Source organism: Diorhabda sublineata, chromosome 3 (genome assembly GCF_026230105.1).
Source record: "Diorhabda sublineata isolate icDioSubl1.1 chromosome 3, icDioSubl1.1, whole genome shotgun sequence".
NCBI classification, from domain to species: Eukaryota; Metazoa; Arthropoda; class Insecta; order Coleoptera; family Chrysomelidae; genus Diorhabda; species Diorhabda sublineata.
Window position 1 is genome coordinate 1,556,339 of NC_079476.1, and position 16,937 is coordinate 1,573,275.

At 35.0% G+C, this 16,937-nt stretch overlaps 1 protein-coding gene across 2 annotated transcripts in view; it reads left to right on the top strand.

Annotated features, from left to right (window-relative positions):
- Positions 1 to 16,937, top strand: part of LOC130441277 (nephrin) — a 177,346-nt gene that overhangs the window by 67,398 nt on the left and 93,011 nt on the right. For both annotated transcript variants that reach the window (XM_056774879.1, XM_056774878.1), the window contains exon 3: positions 1,956 to 2,135. In XM_056774879.1, coding sequence (XP_056630857.1) covers positions 1,956 to 2,135 — 180 coding nt within the window. The remainder of the gene's footprint in view (positions 1 to 1,955; positions 2,136 to 16,937) is intronic.

Consider the following 16,937-nt stretch of genomic DNA (forward strand, 5'->3'; position numbering starts at 1 on the left):
TTTTTTTTTTTTTCAAATTTATTTGCAGCTCATATATATCTGCTATATTCGATACATCATTGCCATTGACATCATATTTTCTTGGTTTAATCATCTGGTTTTCACAAAAAGGTAGCAATAATTAGGAATTCAGAAATTAATTCGATCCTGCTTCTGCTAAAATGATGACAACGGTTCCCGGTGAAAAATTTCATACTAATGAAAATGTTTTCGTAAATACTATGAATAAATAATTAAAATAAAAGGTGTACATATTTGCTCCAGGATCCTGTCGACCTGCGGTTTATTAAAATCTCGAATAATGTGGAGTACCAAATACCCACTCATTAATCGAGGGAGAACCAGTTACACATTTCATACGAATATATACAACTCTTTAATAACACTTTGTAGATGTAAACCAGTCACAGTTAAGCGAAGGTCAACATTGATTCAATAACCTCCAAGACGACGAACAAAAAAAAAATAAATCGCAATATGCATTCACGTTCTCTTTTAATATTCCATACAGCGTAAATTGACTTATTTGTTATTGCTTTATAAAGTCGTGGTTATACTTTACCTAATCTGAAATTATAGAAACATTTTTTGTATTTATCTCGAAAATTATTGGATTTTTTTTATGTAAAGAGCAAGCAAGCAAGAGGGTAAACCTTATTCTGTGGCTTGTCGTGTTCAGGAAGGAACCACCTTGGTCGTTGATTGCACTTTTCCAAAGAAAGGAGCTCTAGGTATCTGGAGGCGAACTCGGTGTTCACGAGCTACGTCTGCTTGTCGAGTAGGTTTTGCAAATACAGCTCTAAGTGGGATTATGTTTGTAAGGTCAGCCACTTCTCTTCTATGCTTCAAGTCCACTCTGGATCGCCTATCAGTCTGTATTAAATCTAGCATCCTCAGAGTATGCTTGGGAGTCCGAATGTGCGAGCGATAGAATCTATGACTTGTAGAAGATTAGAAGCAGATGCGGAATATGAAGCTTTTTGTTCTTAAAGGGGGGTTCAAATATTTATGAAGCTGCCTCAACTAATTCGGCACGTAACTATGCCAGGATGTACAGCTCTTGTAGCCTTCTTTGTAAAAACAGCAGCCTGGGACTTTGCTGCATAAAACTCGAATTAGATTGTTGCTGCCTACATATTTTGGTGCTAGTCGAGTTTATCGGGGCGGCCTATTTGAATGACGATACCTGTAGGGTTTGTAGTTTAGACGATATATCCCTGGGTAATACCAAACCTCGAAGTTTTCTGGGGTGTATTCGTCGTTAGCGACTTGAATGTTTGCAGGCGTTCGAATAGCGACACCCTTTTGCTTATAACAACCGCATCCACGAAATTATGAGTGTATATCATACAGAATTGTATTAACGAAGCAACTAAAATGATACCGTCATGTCTAATGAATGATTACCAAAATAAATTCTTCATTGGAATTTAGCGGAACATCGGGAGGACGGAAAAAGATAAGACCAAGGATAATGTGACAAAAATCAGAGGGAAGATGATAGGACAGCGTGGACTAGAAAAGGATATCTGGATAGATGGAGATCTATACTGACTGTGGGACAAATTTTGTAGATACTACCAGTAAAAAGTGACATTATTACTTTCAATTAAAAAACTATTACTCTCAGCAAAAATGTATCTTGCTTTTCATACTTAAATAACTCTTAATTAGCCAGGGATATTTAGTACCGAATTTTATTAGTTCATATATGAAAATTATATTGGATGTTATGTTTGCATATGCGATATAAAAATTTTAGATCTTACGACAGGCATATACCTTTTTACGACGACATTAAAACCTGACACAGATTTACTTTCAAAATCAGATGTGTGTTTCGTTATTGACCGTCTTGAGATGTTTTTTCGTCATAGTAAAAAAGCCGCTCAATTTCCAATCGATAATTTCAATTTATTCTCAGTATCCTCCTGAAGATGTTTACTTTTATGTAGGTTTTTTGGCTGTAATTCCCGGATTCCCTCGTTACTCTGTGATAGGGGACAGAAGACATGGAGTTTACAATCTGAGAGTGAGCAACGCTTCCCTAGAGGATGACGCCGAGTACCAGTGCCAGGTGGGACCGGCGCGACTTCAAAAGGCTATCAGAGCCAACGCCAGACTCAACGTTATTTGTAAGTGTGTTATTTCTTTTCTATAATCGTGATACTTGTATCAAGAAATTATGAATAGTGTACCAATATCCGATTTAGTTTTTATAATCGTGATATCATTTATCTGATATCAATTACTTTGTATTTGAAGAAAATATAATTGGACAAAGATTAAACCAGCGCATCTTGTGGTAAATCGGGTTATAGAAAAAGAAAAAATGGCGGATACGGCTATGCAAATGACTACGGATATTATACGGTGAGGTTCGGTTTTAACTTGAAAAAAAATTCGTACAAAATTATGTTTATGCATTTTACGTAGAAAAATATAGCCACACAAATCTACTTCGACTATTTTTTAATGCAAAATACCATGCATGTGAAAGTAAATTCATCTGTAGCCTAATGAAACATAATTTTGCACTAAAAAATACTGAATTCCTATATTTTCATCTATTATGTATGGAAAAGTGCATCGTCGATGAATTCTGTTTTAATTCTGCGTGAATGTTGACGATATTTCTGTAAATTTACTGACTAATAATTTATTTTCTATACTTCTTTGAATCCTACACTCCCAAGATTATTCCATTTGGTCATTTCTTTGATTCTAATAAATGATGAACTAGACGCGAGATAAGCGTTTGTATAACTCTCCATTTACCTAGAATTTCTTGAAATTGAAGTAATCCACTAACGTGGTTATTACGATGATGGTCCCAGAAGTTACCAGACCTGACAAAGAAAACACAATTTTGGAAAAAAATATATTCATTCTTCAACTTATTTTAGTTTGATATCGTTTGTAAAATACGAATCGTCACGCTCCTCAAAATTGCCATTATCTCCTGACAACACCTCTTCATTATTGGAAAATCTTTGACTACCTTTTCAAGTCTTGATGAAGCAAAACTTTGTTCTTAGTCAAATGCCCGCCGTTTTTGCTTGATTTCTTCGCTATAACGTTGTAACGAATTCGCATAATACTCGTTGTTGACCTCATTTTTCAAGATAGTCAATGAAAATTATCCCACGCACATCCCAAAAAACCGACGCTATGATAGCGCCTGAAGATGAAACGGCCTTCGCCTTGTTCGGAGCCGGTTCTCCCTTTCCAGTCTATTGTTTTGATTGTTGTGTTGCTTAGGGTGTGAAGTGATGGACCCACGTTTCATATATGGTTATGAAACGGTGCAAACACTCGATGGAAACATCTTCACGACGCTGTTTTTGTGAACAAACGCGACACCCGTCTTGCGCACAGCTTTCCTATTTCCAAATTTCCAGTTAATATACGACGAACCGAACTTTTGAAATACCTACAATGTCTGATGGCTCGCGCATTTTCAATCAACTATCATCTAATACAGTTTGTGGATTTTTGGAATCGTCACCTCCTTTGGTCGATTACTGCGATGCTGGTCTTCGTACGGCTTCGTTTTCCCAAAATAGAATCTAGTTCAGGTTTCATATTGGTTGGGATAAGGCCTGTCAAATAAAAGTATTGAATCACATAATATTTTCGCTGAAAAAGTTCAGTATTGGTGGCTGTCAACCAAATACTAAGCAACGTGGGGTCTTCAAACTTGAAACTGTACTGTAGAAATTGTATACTTTCTAATATTTTTCAAGCAACTACCATCATCTCTAGATCAGGGGCTATCCTGCTAAACGTTACATCGTCTGTTATGGATCATAAAGTAACAATATGATTAACCATTTCTGATTCATAAGCGTATCACTTCTTTCAGTGAATAGTTCAAATATTTTTTCAAGTTACATTGATAAATAATAATTTTAATACAAAAACTCACAAGTATAAGTAGGTATCGCTTCTAAAAACTATAATTTGATAACCTAGTTTCATTTTCAAAACACCAATGGGGCTAAAAAATATTGTTAAAATAATCCTTGAGATCGTAATTTTAGTCCAAAAAAAAATAATGCATATTCTGTGAGCATTACACGTTCCATAAACCGAAATTTCAAATGTTCGGGAAATTTAGTATCAATATTTGATTCTGGAGGGCAAACTTTCGTACGTTTTGTGCAATGTAAATGTTTTGAATCATAAATGAAAACGTTGATAAATGGCATTCGTAGTACATAACTCAACCAGATATTTCCTTCTTTTCTGGAATGGGGAATAAGCTGTGGAATAATTTTTTCATATTTACTATGAGCAATTCACTCCCAAGTTTCATAGTGTGTTCATAAAGTAACGTAATATTTCGATTTTTATTCACAAAAAAATGTTGGATACCATAAAAAGTTCTCAAATAATTCATTGTAATACTGTAATATAACCTATTAAGATATTTCTCTTTTGTTTTATACCAAACGTCATTAACCAATGGTTACCATCTCTTTTTGCACATTCCTACAAAGAAGGATCCAACAATGGTACTAATAATACCTGCTGAATACACTCACAATTACACGCGTTTCGATAAACCAGTTATCGTCTTCAGATACTGAAGGTAAACAGCGTACCAATACTAATAATACTTACTGAATACAATCACAATTGCACGCGTTTCGATAACCTAGTTAACGTCGTCAGAGACTGAGGGTAAACAGCGTACCAATACCAATAATACTTACTGAATACAATGACAATTGCACGCGTTTCGATAACCCAGTTAACGTCGTCAGAGACTGAAGGTAAGCTGTGTTTACCTTCAGTCTCTGAAGACGATAACTTGGTTATAGAAACGCGCGTCAGACAGTGTATTCAGTATGAATATCACCAAAGGTTCCAGAAATTCCAACTTACCAATAACACCCAACGAAAGATATTGATTTCAATATAAACATGGCATCTTCGACAAAAACTATCTTGTGAAATAAAAGTTTGCATCTATTTTTTGCATGATTGATTCATATTATGTATTCATGATTATCTTTATATAATTTTCTCACTTGATAACAATTATTACAGAGGGTTCATATATATAAGGATGGGCCAAGAAAAACAAAACTTTTCTTTAGCTACTAGGTACGAAAATATTGTCCAAGATGACGGAAAAAAGTCTGGTAGAGTTTATATCAATATTTAGAGGTGCCGCATGTTGATTTTTGATTTTCCATTTAAATTACACTGGATTTTTTTGGAATTTTAATATATTACAACGAATTATTGTGTACTAAAAAGAAATAAATATTTTTGTAGGAAATTAAACGGTCTAAAATATTTTTCCGCTAAATCAACTTGGTTAAAAGTTATTCACAGTTAAAGTTCAACCTAAAGTAATATATGACGACTTCCACTATCTTTTATAGTTTTCTATGTCTTAAAAACATATTTTTTGTGTTTTTTCTCACTTCAACTTCCAAAATTTATTGAGAAAAACTTTTGTTGTATAGCTCGATTCGAGTAAAGGCGTTAAAACTGATTTTAATGTACTGTAAGCATTTTTGATGCGATTATATCCATCATTCAATTATTTGTTATTTTGAAATCGGTTACATTGAAGTCAGTTTTCAAGAAAAAATGGGAAAAGACATTTTCCTGTAGAAAACCATAAAATATTGTGAAAATCATATGTTAGGTTAAACTTTAACTGCAAATAACTTTTAAGTTGTCCTAGTGAAAAATTATTTTTTAGGTTGTTTATTTCCCTACAAAAATATCTTATTTCTTTTTACCATACAATAATTTGTTGGAAAACATTAGAATTCCAAAAAAAATTTTCTTCTTTAATTTTGTATTGTTGTAGTACGAGGCATAATTTTTAGGTAAGTACCGTTTTGCGATTCCGCCGCCGCAACCCCAAGGTCGGCGTTTCGCACATGCGCGCTAGTTACCTACATCTGTCTACGCACTGACGCCATTACAGTCTGATTCTTCCTTGTGTACGTTGTTTACTGAGTGTTTAAGATGCCTCCGACAATCGTGAGTCCCGCCGATTGTGAAGTACGGGCTGTTATACGATTTCTTAGTGCTAAAGGCGTAAAACCTATCGATATTCATCGTGAGACATGTGAAGTTTACGGAGTGATCATCACCCAAAAAAGTAAAGTTTAAGCAAACAATTTCTGCCCGGAAAATCATTTGCACAGTTTTATGGTACAGAAAAGGAGTATTGCTAGTGGAGTTTCGGCCTCGTAATGAGACAATCAATGCAGGGCGTCTTATTGTGAGACATTGAACAATCTGCGTCGTGCAATCCAGAACAAAAGACGTGGCAAGTTGAGTAAGGGTATCGTTTTGCTGCATGACAATGCCCGTCCACATGTGGCTAATCGGACCAAAGATCTCATCAAATCTTTTCAATGGGAAACTCTACATCATCCTCCCTACAGCCCTGATATGGCGCCCGGCGACTACCATTTGTTCCTGCACCTGAAGAAACACCTGGGCGGTCAGCGTCTTCAAGACGATAACGAAGTCAAAACAGTTGTGATATACGGTGGTCAACAAGAAATCAGGCGGCAGAATTTTATGAGGAGGGTATTCAAAAACTGGTGCCACGTTATGACAAGTGCCTCAATAATCACGGGAATTATGTAGAAAAGGAGATTAAGGTACAGGCTTTCATGTGAAAATAAAATTATTGCGATATTTTTGCTTTTTTTTAATTCCAAAACGGTACTTACTTAAAAAATATGCCTCGTAACAAAAAAATTCGCACCTTACATACTTCTAATCGACTTTCAAAATATTAGCGAGTTTATCGATCAAAAATATTCAACGTTATTTGGAAATTAGCACATCACATGAATATTTAAAATTATATCATTCACAGGAATCTAATTTTGTGAATAAAACAATTAATTAAACATGCTATTCCTGTATAAGATGAATTGTGTTATATTCAGACACTTTCTTTGTTAAATGGTGTAATTGGTATCATTTAAGTTGCTTCCTCCTTCATTATTCCTATTGAATTACTGACTAGCTGACGGCTTTAGCCTTCCGAAACTCTATTATGAATTTCACTCTTAAATCCTATCTTAACACTTTTAAGAACAATGAAATTAACACGAAACTGATGATAACAAAATTGACTATGCTGTAATTTTTATGTTAACAGTAAAAAGTAATATCAAACTAGATGTCGATGTCGATGGGTGGAATTTGTCGCAGCGCATCTGGGAATTCAAAATTTCCAATACCAGGACGTTCTGGTTCAGCATTAACAGATTTTCTACAATTACTTCTAAGAGTGTCGAATGTTTATTATTTTCAATTCATGTCTAGAACCAATGTACTTATTATTTCACTTCGTATATTAGATATACTTGACATGTTTTTTTTATGGAAAATTATATTTTTCTTTTTTTAAATACCCAGGAGCTGGGATGAGCAAATAATTTCAAACGCAGACCGGAAAGAAATTTTCAAAATGTCTTTCGCGCCGGAGGTCTTATATCGGATATTTTTTAACAAAATCATTATAAGTGTCATTTCAAAGGATTATAATAATTAAGTTTCATACTTGGGTGTACATTCGAACAATTTGTACCCAGTTTTTTTAATAAAAGTATTTCCAGAACATGGCACTATTTCCTTTAGACGAACAAATCTTCATTGATGATTTATTGTCCACTATATCTTTATTTGCATGAACAAATTTCCACTTTTCTTCAATATCCATATCCGATATGCGCCCTAATACCAGCAAATATTGAGATATCTTGAATCAGCTTACATCCCCAAATATGAAGGCTTTTAACATGGTTTGGCATGACAACCTTCTAAATAAATTGAGATCGTACGGTTTGTTGTCCACACTTATCGACTGACTTAGTAGTTTTCTCAAAGACTGATCCATTCAGGCCGCTGGACACATCTTAGAAAGGTTTGAGATCAACGCTGGTGTCACTCTTGTCTTCTTCCTCTTCTTATGCCGTCTTCTAATTGAAGGTTGGCGAGCACGGTTTTAAACGCATCTCTGTCCCTCGCAACATAAAACAATTCTCCAACCCTGAGATTTGTCCATTCTCTTATATTACGAAACCGGGATTTCTATCTATAGTTTTATCGACGCTACCAGACTGTTGTCGTCGTTCAAAATAACCGCCCCAATAAACTCGGCTACTACTGAATTCGGTAGGGAGCAACAGATCATTATCATCAATACCGATCTTGAAAACATTCTGCAATGGAGTTCAAGCAATCTGATTGAATTTAAAACAGCAAAGACCCAAGCAACAGCTCAGGATTTGGTCCTGCCTGAAAGCAATACGTCCTGGCATGGTCACATGGACGATTCAGCCAAGCCAGCCTCACAAAAACTTGGAGCTCTCTTCAACAACAAAAAGCTATATATTCCGCAATAGCTTTTAATTCTCTACAAGACCCAGATTCGTCTATCTTTAGAATATTGTTCGCACATTTGAAGTTCGGCCATCAAGCATACTCTGAAGATGCTCAACTCAATGCAGAAAAGAGTAATTCGACTTGTAGGCGATCCAAAGTTGACCAGACATTTGGGCAGCTTATATCGTCGACCTGACTCTGTTTTACCGATACAACCACGGTAATTGCTCTTTCGAGCTGACTAACATTATTCCGCAGTTTTTGCAAACCTACTTGACAAGCAGACGTGGTTCATGAACATCGCCTGCAGACACTCAGACCGTCAATTTATCAGTATTCATTCTTTTGGAGGAGTACATCAACTGCCAAAGCACTACTTTTCCGAACACTACAACCTAGAGAAGTTCAAGATCAATATCCACACGCAAGTCCCGTTCGAGCTGTTCGAGTGTAATAGAGTTTACCCTCTTGTGCTTGTTTTTTTTGTGATTTTACGTTCTTCTTTGGATTCGATAAGCTTGGGCGTTATTATCCAAAACCTGCTGCCTAATCTGTAAGTGCATTCATCCAGGGTCTAATGAAGTGCCAGGAAGAACAGAACTGAGGAAAACTACTTGACAATCGACAATCGGAAAACTGAACATTGAAAGATTGTATAGTTTTTTAGAAATATGTGTTGCAACCTCTCGAATATGTTTTCGCAAAAGTTTTTCTATAGAAAAAATAGAAACAACAATGTATAGCAAACAATATAATTCCAGTTCTGCCGCATCGTATTTTTTGTTAGATGATTTTCAAGTCCTGGTTCATATGTCTTTCTTCGGTTTAAGTTATTTTTCAAATGGATAAATTTTCAATTTAGTTAAGGGACGCCTTTATGCACCTGTGGAGTCATAACTTCTACAAAATGTTCTTTTTAGCAAGGAAAAGGAGACGTTTTATGCGGGCTAATAAATTGAAACGCATTTTACTAATATTCGATATAATTTTATTTTCATATCAAATTTGATGGGAAATACATAAAGAACCATATTTATGCTACCTTTTATTCACATTCGCGTCTCATTTGTTTACATTACAATTTGAAAATAAAGGCTAAAAGTATAAAAAAATGTGAATTTTTTTCATGTCAAAAGCAATACACTCGAGCAGCTCAAACGGTGCCTGTCGTGTGGAGATGTCTGTGGATATTGATCTTGGAACTTCTGTAGATTGTAGTGTTCGGGAACAACGTTATTTGGAAGCTGATTCAACAGTCTTGCACTTGTCCAAAGAAAGAAATCCCGATAAATCGAAGCTCCGCCACGTCTGCTTGTCGAGTAGGCAAAAACTGCTCTAAACGGGATTATTTTAGACAGCTCGGAAGAATATTTGCCGTGAAAATATTGATAAAAAAGAGTCAGGTCGACCTTCCTTCTATGCTCTAAGCTGTCCAAGTTTCTGGTGAACTGTGGATCGCCTATAAGTCGAACTGCTCTCTTCTGTATTGAGTCGAGTATCTTCGGGGCATGCTTGGGAGTCTAGCTCCAAATATGCGAGCAAAAATCTAAAGATGGACGAATTTGGGCCTTGTAGAGACCTTGGCTAAATCTACTACGTGACTATGTCAGGACATATTGTTCCCAACTGACTTGCAGCGCCGGTATTCTTGCTGTTCTATCGTCGGCAAATCTATAGATCGTGTTTGTAGTTTTATCGAATATATCGTTGATGTACGGGAGAATTAGAGTGACATCCCTGGGAAAGTGTTCCAAATGGCCTCTGTTTTGACAAATATAAAAGGCTATCCTGTTTCCTGATGAATTCATTCATCTTCTCAAATATACAAATCACACACACCACAACTAATTTTGGTGATAACATTTTAACCTGTGGAGCTCTTGGAGTTGTCACTAATTATAAGGATGTGACTGCTACTCTTCACGTATCCTCCGAGAACTTAAAGCCATATTTTTTACTCTAACTCTTGGGTCAACTAAATTTAAAATAATATTCCTCTTTTTAAGGTTTTTCTTTGATCTTGAAAACGTCGTCCAATAAATTTTCACTTTATAAGGTTCTTTTAATAAATTCCGTATAAAATTTCCTTACAGTGTTGCCAGTGGTTTCAGCAAAATTTGTATAAATACCTGTATGTTTTTTCATTTTAATCACAATTTTTTAGCAGAAATGAGTGAATTTAAGCTCCCTTCAAAAAATTCCGAGTTACTACAAGAGTAAACGTCTAATTTAATTGGGTCTTTACTTTCCACAATTGTGGAATAAATAATTTTGTTAGTTTATTCGTGTTCAATCCAATATCTTGTACCCTCATCAATGAACGAAAACCTCCTGAAACTGTACAATAGGGAAAGCTAAGCTTATCAATGGGTACTCATCATTATTTTGTCCCAAACTAAATCATATGATGATATTGAATAGATTCAAACTTATCCATCCACTTTGACCTCGCAATTGGGTGCCAAACAAGGACTGTACGGTCTATCAATTTGACAGTTTAAACACGTTTTCATTTGAACTGATGTTTTCGAGCTCACGTTGATGTGGTGTAGAATGATTCGCCTTCTGCGTTTGGTTAGGTTAGTTTGGTTTCCCTGACTTCTGGCTAGCAATTGATGAACCATTCAGAATTGTGAAAAAAGTGAAGAAAGTTCGAGCACGAACAACTATTTTTGGATAACCACGATCTTATGTCTTTTGAAGCAGGGCTATTGAATTTTTTCAGCACTACATGAGTTTTTTTTGAACAATAGTCAAATTAAACGTTATCTAAATATTTTTGAGAGCTCATGCAATATTGAATGTATGGGAGTGGAACTAATGCACAAGTATGTTTCAATCTCAAGGTATGTCACATCTTGCAATAATCAGTTTACGCACAACATCTGATTTTAGACGATTTTCACGATATTTATCTTGTAGTGGGATCCGACCAACGTAGGAAAATGTTTGTGATTTAATATCCACTTTTTGTTCAAGAAGAATGTTTCAAGTAGATTTGATACATTCACATCAGTGTTGCCATATCTCAAAACTCAAGTAGCAACCCTCGTAGTTATATAATATTATTCAGTTATACCATATATACATATACCAAAACAAACAGTATACCGGTACCATCATCGAATAAGATACCCACACACAAAGTCATACAACAATCTAGTCTTCAATGGAAATTGTAACATAAAACTAACTAGAGAGGACAATTATATTGGGTTACTGAAAGTTTCGCTCCTCCATTATGATATCCAATGTCAAGTGTGGTTAAAACGATGGTTTACACACAAATGTCACACACTTCTGGCGAAAGCTTCTAAATTCGACCGTGATGACATAATCAATATTCCCGAAATATTAACTGTCTTTGTCAGATGTTCGAAGACTTCTGACGGAATTCCGGCAATACAATACAAACGGTATAAATTTCGGGACATATTAGCAAAGATTTTAAATTTGCGCGAACCAAACATTTGAAAATGAATCATTTTTTTCAATGTTTTAAATTAGTTTTTATTATTACAGTGAAATTAGTCATATAATCTTCTCTTCAACTGAAAACTCTTAGTCATACTCACTAATTTAATATATAATTGAGATTTGTTTTGGTCTAATTATATAATTTATCGCGGGGTTGACCATGATCTTTAAATAAAATTTCGAGCTTCCAATCAAAAACTAGCGACTTTCCTCGTTCTAAAACGTCCTTTGAATCGAACGTCGAAATCAAGAAAACTGAAAAAGGTGTCGTGTTTGTAATTTTGGCCAGTAAAAGTCTTCCTATCCATCCACATCTACCTTAATCACCAGATTTAGTCCCATGGATCTTCTCATACTGAAAAATAATAAATTGGCACAATTTTTGACATCAAGAAACAATGACAGACCAGATGAAAGCCGTTCACGAAGAAGCTCATCAAAAATGATTCCATCAATGGAAGGAATGGAACGTTGTGACTAGCAATCGGAATACTATGAAGAAAAGTAAAATGGATAACTGTTGAGAAGTCCATTTTGAAACTATAAGGATATAAATTGAAAAAGGAAGAAGTAGAATTACCGAGGCAGTTGACAAGCCGTACACAAAGAAATCAGGACAACACACGAAAACTACTACCTATATACATGGTAGCAATAGAACCGAAAGAAGAACCAACTTATAAGAAGTTGAGATACCTCTGCCACACAAAAATAAGTGTGATAGAACAAAAAAGGCACGACGGACCTGTACAATGTTACAGGTGTCAGGGATTCCATCACGGACAAAGCACGTGCAACATGGACGTGCACTGCGTGAGATGCGCGGGAGCGCACAGAGCGGTGGAATGCACGCTCAGCAAGACGGAAAAACCGAATTGCAAGAACTGCGGAGGAGAACACCCCGCAAACTACAAGGGGTGCCCGAAACACCCGAAAAAGACGGAGAACAACCAAGCAAGGAACACCACGCAAACAGGACGCACTTACGCACAAGTTGCGAAGAAAACAACAAAGACAGAAGAAAAAACACCGGAGCTACTGAGTATGTTGCAAAATATGCAGATACTCATAGCAACACTCATTGCCCAACAAAAATAAACCACAAGAGGACACCCCCCGACACGGTTATTCTGCATTTCACAAGGAAATGTAGAGTTATACATCGGGGACAGCTATAGAGAAGGCGAAGGACCACTCGAATTAGATCTTTTCCTATCGGCAGGAGGTAGGAAGAGGTTTACCCGAGGCCGCGAAACACACACACACACACGAAGACGTCCAGAACAAGAAGCCAAGAGTGTATAGCCAACAGGCTAATCTCTTTAATAAAAAGATAAGACATCCCAGAATCTCCCATAGACCTAAGGGGAGAGGAGGGATTCTACACGCGAAACTGCGACGTGAAAGAGGATGAGGACCTGTCGGAATTGACAGGGGGTGGTAGGAATGTTCTTCTTCGCACCCACTCGTGGATTTATCCGGGGGTGGATGCCTAGAGGGACGGGCTCGTCTCAAGGGAAATGTGTGTGTGTGTGTGAGAATTACCGAAAATATACGAATTAAACAACTGAAAAATTTTTCGGGAGACTTTGAAGAAACGTGGAATGTTTGCGAAGTAGCGATAAGCGAAGCAGTAAAACAAGTATTTTGAACATGCAAAACAACAACCAACAAAAAATTTACACCATGGGGGACAAACGAAATAAAGAGAAATAAGGCACATGGAAGCGATAACTAATAAGCAGAATGATGATACGAATAACAAAGAAACAAGTGAAATAAGTAACAAGCTGGAAAGAGACAGCAAAGGAAATCAAAAACTGTTTCACGAAACATTTAAATCTTTCAGAAAGGATAAGGAATAAGATGAAATATACATGAAGGATAAAAATGGTAGAATTTTAAAAGAAGAAGCGAAAGATAGGAGTGATATAAGATAAGAACAGAAGATAATAATGAACGAAATGAAGAAACTAATAAAGTTAGTAAATGAAGAAAAGATAACGAAGGAATTCTTATGAATACTGAGAATTGTCGCAGTGACTGTTTATTTCGCGGCCCATTCAACATGGTATGCAACATTTTATTTGTTTATGAAATATATAAGTAAACTAACTATATTTGAATATAGTTTTTGATGTTTATTATTGCTTTTAAACATAATGTAATTTTGGTCTACAAAAATAACAATGTTTATAATAAAACAACCGAGAAATTTATAAAGAAAATAATTCATGGAACTCCCTAGTTATTATCTTGGAATACTAAAATAGAATTTAAATTTATTATTCCTCATTGAGAATCAGCAACGTTCCAAAAGCCATAAGCACAATCATAAATTCTCTTTGAACCATATTGAGCGATATAATATTTAGACGCAACCTTTTCAAACTGGCATATACTTTTATAAATATTCATGAATACATAAAAAAAAAGTAAATTCTGTTCTGTTCTATTTAGCTTTGTTAGAAGTTAGACCGTGATTTTTAATTTGATTACAACGAAAACTTTTCGGGTCGGTGGCAACCCACGTGATTTGGGTAGAAATTTTCCAAATATACACGAAAGTATTGTCGATAAAACTTTTGTATATTAAACAAAAAAGAGAATACAAAATTTTATTTTAATTGGGCCACTAAAAATGAACAATATTCAATGATTATATACGTGTCTTTGTTTTTGAAAAATAATTTGTTTTCTTTTGCGTATTTCATCGAATAATAATTTTATGATTGTGACTTCATACTTCAATTGAAGCAGTTTTGAACTATGTTAGAATATAAGACGAATCATTTTCATTGTTTTAGACCATCAACCGATAATGTCTCTTGCTTCAAATGATACAAATTTTCTACAATTTTAAAGTCTAATAGATCGACGATTTAGAGCATTGTTTCCCAATCTAAGCAATAAAAATATAAATCAAAGATTCACTGTAGATGTTTAACATTGTATCTAACTTCAGACTACTGTATTATACGTTGGATGCGTTTTGGCGTAAATTTTGTATAATTTGAAAAACATCTATTGAAATATTCACATCAAATTGAAAAGTGGGATATGGAGGAAAAATGGAATCAAAAGTTATTCAAAGTAACACAAAGGAAGCTACTTCAAATGACAACCAAGTTTTCTCCAAAGCGGTAGAGATAAGTTGGATAAAAATGTTTTCATTTTGTTGTATTTATCTATTCGGGAAATGACATTTCTTCGGAAGTTTGCGAAAGCTTTCCAGTTATTTCAAATATCCTGTTAATAATTACACTATTATACTTATTGCATGCATGACGAATAAAGAAATATATAAATAAACGGTATCGTATATTGCAAAAAAAAGATGAAAAATGTGATTGACCAAAAAATAATGCCCAGCAATTTAAGCGTCATCTTTCATTCATAATTATCTTTTTATCAGCTAATTTCAAGTGTATTCAATTTCCTGAGAATTCAATTAAGTTAAATTGTATCCGAAAGCAATCCAAGTGTGGTGGTAGATTTGCCCCCCTCTGAATAACCACAAACATTCAAAGCATCGAAGCATTGTTTTAAATAGAATAAATAACAAGTAGAAATTAAAGAAGTACCCAGCATAATTGCAATCCTATCTGTGAATCGAACCTATTACGTAGGCAACCATTCAAATGTTTTCCTGTACACTTTCGAGCCCCTCGAAACTATCTACAATAACGCTCAGACCCCCAAAACACGATGACTAACTTTCTCTCTACGCTTAATTGAATTGAATCATTAAAAATAGAAACAACTAAGTATATTTAGATATTAATTAACCTCACCTTTTATTTTGACAGAAAACTTGGAAATTCAGGAATAGTAATTCGAAATACAAGGTGCAAGGTATTTATTTAATGGAGCCTAGACGACTCCGTAGTCGCCATTTCTTTTAATTGTGCCAAGGAAGTCTATTCGTTAGCGTAAACTTTAGATTGGAAATAAAAAAGTCCATAGGTGTTGAATCGAGATTGCGTGGAGTCCAACTTATGTCACCTCTCCTGGTGATAAATTTGCAAGAAAAAATATGACGCACCATTGGTAGAGATCTTTGGATGTGTGTGAAGTTGCCCTTTCCTACTGGAAACACGATCATTGGTTGTAAGCATTGAAGTTGAAGTAATTCCTTTCGCTGACATCGCAGCCTATACGGTCACTTCAGGCAAACGTAGCGGTTGGTTTTGAAGATTGGTTGCACTCCAGTTGATAAATTTTTGGCTACATTCACAAAGTAATCATTGAAGTTATAAGGTGAAGTAGAGATTATTCTCGATGAAGAAGCCTTAGATCATTCACAATGGACCATGTTTCTTTAGAAATATTACGAGAATTGGGGAGTCCCTTAATATAATAAATATCTTTGTAAACTTTTATTGTCTTATGATAAATATTTCTGTATAGTTTCAAGTAATTTTTGAAGAAGAAACTATCCTGCTTATTTTCAATACGCCTCAATGATAAATAATTGGATGCCAGACTAGTTGGTGTTTTTAGAAAATTTAAAGACCACATCACCAGAGAGCATGATCCAGTCAGTTGTTTGATAACGGTGTTTGAAATTTTGAAAACTTTTTCTGAAGCATTTCTAGTACCGAATTTTACCGAGAATTTTGTTAATACTTCTTCATATTCAGAGAGACAATTTTTAGACATACATTTAACGTTATCTTTTTATATTTACTTTGCATAAATCTTGTTTTGGTAGAAATAAATCAAAATTATTTGATGCAACACGGGAATTTGTTGAAATATGAATCCATCTTATATCCGGATCAGTAGATTTATTATAGAATATGTCTGTAAGGGTTCAACAATGATTTATTTCATTTTAGAATCGAACGATTTCACTGTGAAGTTTCCTATATATGAAATACGTCAATAAGGTCTTTAACTTGTCAAAATATCAAATCTAGTTGGAAGCTCACGCAAACTTTCATTATAACGCCAAGGGAATTCAAGGTAAACGAACGATATTACTTATAGTGGAGAAATTTCTAATTTTCATAGCAATATGTTCAATTATTAACGATATTAAAATGATTAATGGTGGTTTGGATACAATCTTGAATAAT